At 39.0% G+C, this 6,155-nt stretch overlaps 1 protein-coding gene across 1 annotated transcript in view; it reads left to right on the forward strand.

Moving 5' to 3' along the window:
* The first annotated feature begins 6 nt into the window (after positions 1-6).
* LOC107681971 (calsyntenin-1-like) overlaps positions 7-6,155 on the forward strand; it is a 45,572-nt gene continuing 39,423 nt past the window's right edge. The window contains 1 exon segment of the mRNA XM_016478366.1: positions 7-278. Within this exon segment, the coding sequence (XP_016333852.1) occupies positions 197-278 (82 nt within the window). The 5' untranslated portion in view covers positions 7-196.

The following is a 6,155-nucleotide window of genomic DNA, read 5'->3' on the forward strand; positions in this document are numbered from 1 at the left end:
GAGAGAGACTGAACGGGGATTGAAAGAGAAGAGAGCTGAACGGCGGTGGCGGCAGCCATCTTAAAACTACCGCACTAATCCGAGATATACATCCTCTGGATATTTTTGCAACACCGAGCTAAATCAGATTTTACCGGGCGAGAGGAGACAGAATAACATTGTTAAAATCGTTCGCTGTTTTTAAAACGAAGACGGGATGCGGATCCGTGGGGTGAAACCTTTGGCTTCTGCAGTCGGTCTGCTTGTAGGACTATTATGCGCGGTGGAGGCAGCCAAAGGTAAGATTCCAGACCTAGTTTTATTTACAATGAAAATGTTCATATATAAATGTGTATATTCTTTGGCATGCGAAGATATTATTACAATTTAAAAATATATATATATTTTTTAAAGGTTATCAATGTTCTCGTAAGTATCCTCTTCGGTCAAGGTTTCTTGACAATGATCTGAATTAATCGCTCAATCTCAGTGTGAGGATGTTGCGTCCAGCGGTATCGCCGTACATCGCAGCTCGTTAAAAATCTCATGCTGAAAAGATGTCATGAAATAATTGCCGTGGCCTGTCAGCTGAGAAATGTCCACTCTCCCTTACGGGTCCGCTTCACTTGACAGCTATTTTTGAGTGTCAATCCTTTAACACAAGAGTCTTCTGTGCCAACACCCCGTGGCCAAGACTTTAGCCTACAGCTATTTGTACAACAGAGTAACGTTACATTGCTTGGGAATCAAACCCGTGTGCGTGATTTCTGCTCTATTCTCAACGGCAGGTTGTGGCGTTTTAGCCGATTACTACGTTGTTTGCAATGTGTATAGTAGTTATATATACCGATGTGCAGACCGCATTGCAGATCCTCTGGGAATACTATGTGGTCTGGTTTTAAAAATTAATCTTTGAAATGCTCACACACGCAGCTAAATATGACTGAAGGACATCGCTGCAGGTGCACGCGCAGACATTACAGCAATGTCACACACACACACACACACACACACACACACACACACACACACACACACACACACACACACACACACACACACACACACACACACACACACACACACACACACACACACACACACACACACACACACACACACACACACACACACACACACACACACACACACACACACACACACACACACACACACACACACACACACACACACACACTCACTCACGCGCGGCTAGATGTACGAAACATTTGCTTGTGAAACGCTGCCTTTCCAGAAATATCCTGTTGTGCGGTTACCTTGTTCATTATTCTTAAAGGTACAAGTGTGAATTTGCTCTGAAGTTAAAACGGAATATGTGGATGTTATGAAATAAATGTACCATTTAAAGACATTTAACAAACATTTACATTGTTTGTTTATTTACATGGGCCAATGAAGTGTACTTTTTTGTTGTCTAATTATCATATAGCCTATGATATACAAAAATACAATGCAAAATGACTTTTTTTCACTTTCCTAATTTAAAAGTAATTTTTATGTTTTATTTTTTGAGAGGCAAAGTCAGAATTGTCAATTGTTTTGTACATTGAGTGTTTAAGGTGCAAGGAAACAATTTGAGTGCTAAAATAGTTAGATGGGTATACCACTTGACATTTTTGGAGGCATTAGGTGAATTTGTTTGCTTGTCGATGAATACAGTGATTACATTTCTTAGGTCTTGCAACATATTTAAAAACAAGATTTTTAAAATATTGCTCCTTTTTATCTTGGACATCCCATCCTTGTTTGTCATTGACCCATATACAAATCAAATATTGGATATCATCATTCATTAATAGGGTGCTAATAATTGTCAGTCATTATGTTGTTGCCATGTGAGGCAGCTGGGAATGCATGGCCTGAGGCCATTAACATATAAGATAATTAACTAATTGTTTTATGATCTGTGGTGCAATTCATGGGTTGAGACTTAATTTGTAACTTAACTTTTGATGTGCATGTGACCATCTTGACTTGTGTAACCTTTTTTTAATAGTTTTGATCTGTGGTTTTCAAATATTTAACATTTTACATCAAGTAATGAACCAACCCAAGTACCTCAGTCATTGAAATCAAACATTGAATGCATTAGTATTAACATGACCTTCATAGGCACAACAATAGGAACAATTATTAACATGACATTAACTGAATAGTAAAACTATGCAAATTCATAAACAACAATCAAAGAGTGGTTTACCAGATATTGGGACAAATATTGCATTTGCATTATCTATACCAGGGACTAGAGACTCTGCATTAAAATACAGTTGAGTTTGATTTTAATCACAGAGGTATTGATGTCACCAACAAATAATTTGAGATTTAAAAAAAAATAATAAGCATATTCATCCACAACTTTTTCAGAATAGACCTGCAAACCATTTTTGGGTTGCAATGCACGCCACCAGTTTAGAACCATTGGTTTCCTTGCTTTACCAAAAAATGTCTTCAACTTGGCGTGTTTTATAAGTTGGAGTCAAAAGTGAAATCATTTTGTACAGTCCCTAACAATTTATACCTTCTGATTATGATTACTGTACTAAAGTACTTTGGATCTGTGAATTTTGCTAGCTTTTCATCACTGGAAAATTGTGATTGCTTGATAGCCAAAAAACGTGTCACTATTTAGAGTAGCACTTGTGATTTGTCTAAAATTCACAGGTGAGTAAAGTCCTCCATTTTCTCTCTTTTACAGAGTCTATGTATTCACACCTCCACAGATTATTACCATGCCTCACTTAGTGTTTTTTTTTTAGCCTTGGATAGCTTTATTACCCTTGATTAATTTGACAGAGTCTCTTTAGAGTTTGACTAGCTTTGTTTAAACACACCTGGTGAAAACCCCACCTTCACACCAAATTACACACCCCTGCAAATGATCACAAGACGTCTAGGGATCTCCTTAGTAATACTGCATTCGTTTAGTGGATATTTATACAGTTTAAATATAAAACTGACTCCAGTGGCCCCCGTTCAAATGGTTTGCCTGTTTCAGCGAAGTGAATCCTGTAGCAGAATGTCTTAACTTACAGATGACTTGATGGATAATCTCTCGGGAGTCTTCCCATAGGAAATACACTTTTGATGTGTTGGTTTTGCAGATAGCTAGACGTCCATTAGCAGCTCTCTGCTTCGATGTAGGCTTTAGAGGGCCCATTAATTCAGGGAACAGCGGGAAGAGAATACACACAGTATTGAGGATGGATAAAATAAGCTGAGCAGACTTTCTCTCGGGAGGAGGTATTGGACTCATTGTTCCTCACGGTGAAGCAGGGAACGCATAGGGACTGTTGTTGATGCACGCTGTTAGAACTTAATTACTTTTAGGCTTTTTGCATTTATTTGAAGTGTTTTGAAAGCATTTGACTCATTCATTTATGAATTTATTATCATGCTTTTGTTTTCTGATGGAAACTTGGTTGTTTTTTGGTCATTTTAGTTTCTCTTTCGTGTTCGTCGCCCTGTGAATTGCAGTTGTTTAATGACCGAGAACTGAAAGTGTCATGTTTTGCTGTTTATTCATGGAATTTGTACTCTGGGAAACAAAGGGTCTCTTGGCCGAGAGCTCAGAGCCACGTGCCGCAATAAGCACGTCACAATGCGCCCACTGTTAGACGCAACTCAGAATTATTTGACCTATGTACCAATCTTGAATTCCAAGGACTTTGTAAGCATAACAGATAACAACGCATTGTTCATCTGTTTTCGAAAAATTGCTGCACTTTTACTTTTAGTGCAGGCAGTGTGGCAAAAATTCTCTTAGACAATCAGCCCTTAGTCATCGTGGCGGCTGGGCAGTCAGTGGTAATTTCGTTGGCCCCTTTGCAAGCTGAATTGAGTCAGTGATCTGTCAAGAATAGGTCATTACATACTGAATATTAGGTCTGTCTCTTTGACTCGTATGGTAGCTGCTTGACTGCTATTGTTGATCTTCCTAAAACAACATGGTGCGTTTGAAGTATAATGGCTAAAATGTGTGTTTGTGTTTGTTTATTGTAATGGAAGATCTTTTTCTGTGCTATGCTAAGTACTGGGTAGGGATGTGCTAAACAGTGTATTTATAAAATCGATTAAAAGGTTGGTTGTTTGAATGACTAGTTGTTTGAACTAATCGGTCTAAACTGAAAGCCTGTATGTTTCAGAATCATCTGTCCTCAATTAGACATGTTTCTTAGAGGGGATGTTAACGTAAAGTTAACATAGAATACATAGGCTAATATATATATATATATATATATAAATAATATATATATACGAAATAAAAAAATAAATAAAAACTAGTTCTTTGACAACTAGTTAACCATAGTAACTGGATGAAAAGTTTACTATCGATGCTCAGTATAACCAACGAGTAACATCTTCTGTATATGAATACTATTCAAGGTTTAAATATAAATCTTTTTCTTAATCACTCAGGAAGAAACGGAACAAAAGATTAAAGAGCATTCCTCAGTGCCCTAAAACTGAGACCTTGATGTAGACCCTATTGAAACCTATTTGGACAGTAACCCAACCCATAACAATATTACCTGCTTACATTTCATGTCAACCCAGTCCACACTCTGAGTGCTCTGAAGAGAGCCCATCCATTCAGTGTCTGTCAGGGTTTGTGCTCTTTGTTTAGCATGATAAATGCGTCCCTCTGCTATTCTGTGCCTCATCACGTCAGCACCACGGCTCCATGGGAACAGGTAACCAGAGAGTAGGAGTTACCTGTGGATAGAGGTCTGTGCAGCCCGGCTTCCAGAGACATGAAAAGCAGCTCTGTGTTCTGTGGCTACGGCTCACTTTCACTCTCACTGGGCCTTTGTGCGCTCCATACTGAGCTGTGATTGAGCACCATTCACACGCCCTGCCCCCACCCTCACCAAAAACGCCTGGGCCTTGTTGTTCTGTTGCGACTGCTCCGGTGGACAAACAGATACTTCCTTGAGTACACACTGGCCCCCTGCTTTGGTTTGGCTATGAACCCTTCGTACTGAGAGATTTATTGGGCAGTAGAGCCCGGAGATTTCCCTTATGTTTCTCTACAGGGTCTTAAACCTCAATGAACTATCGATTCCCTGACTGATGAGGCCCGTTTTAACAGATAGTAGTGTCGTTTTATAATTTGTGTGCAAACATTTAAGTGTGGCTGTCAACTTTAGACCAACTTGAAATTTGTTTCAAGGGATAGTTCACCCAAAAATGAAAATTCTGTCATTTATTACTCACCCTCGTGTCTTTCCAAACCCGTAAGACCTTCGCTCATCTTCGTAACACAAATTAAGATATTTTTGATGAAATCTGAGCGTTTTCTGACCCTGCATAGACGGCAATACAACTGACACGTTCAAGGCTCAGAAAGGTAAGAAAATAGTTGATGTGATCAGTGGTTCAACCTTAATTTTATGAAACTGTGATAATACCTTTTGTGTGCAAAGAAAACACTTTTATTCAACAATTTCTTCTCTTCCGTGTCAGTCTTCGATGCATGTTCACAAAAATACCATTTCATCAAAAATATCTTAATTTGAGTTTCAAAGATTATTGAAGGTCTTATGGGTTTGGAACGACATGAGGGTGAGTAATTAATGACAGAATTTTCATTTTTGGATGAACTATCCCTTTAAAGGGGTCATATGATGCGATTTCAAGTTTTCCTTTCTCTTTGGAGTGTTACAAGCTGTTCATGAATAGATAAGATCCCTAAAGTTGCAAAGACTAAAGTCTCAAACCCAAAGAGATATTCTTTATAAAAGTTAAGACTCGTCCACACCCTCCTAAAACGCCTCGTTTAAAAACGCCCCCACATGTCTACGTCACTGTGTGGGAAGATTTGCATAACACCGCCCTAATGTTCATCCAAAGAAAGAAGGCGTAACTTTGATTCTCGCTGTAGCATTGTTGCACTGCCGCCATGTCGTGGAGACGCTGTGTTTCGTTGTGAAAGCGAAACTACTTTGTTTGGCCTTCCAAAAGAGGCCCTACATTTACTACACTGAGCCGTAGTTCACTGACAATTAGGCAATATCGTGTTCATAATAGCAGATGAATTGCATTCAATTATGAACGCGATATTGCCTAGCTTGTCAGTGAACTCGGCTCTGTGTATTAAATGCCGCTCCATCTGAAAGCAGGTGATGGCGATTTACTACCAATCACGGAACCGG

Source organism: Sinocyclocheilus anshuiensis, unplaced genomic scaffold (genome assembly GCF_001515605.1).
Source record: "Sinocyclocheilus anshuiensis isolate Anshui unplaced genomic scaffold, SAMN03320099.WGS_v1.1 scaffold2090, whole genome shotgun sequence".
NCBI classification, from domain to species: Eukaryota; Metazoa; Chordata; class Actinopteri; order Cypriniformes; family Cyprinidae; genus Sinocyclocheilus; species Sinocyclocheilus anshuiensis.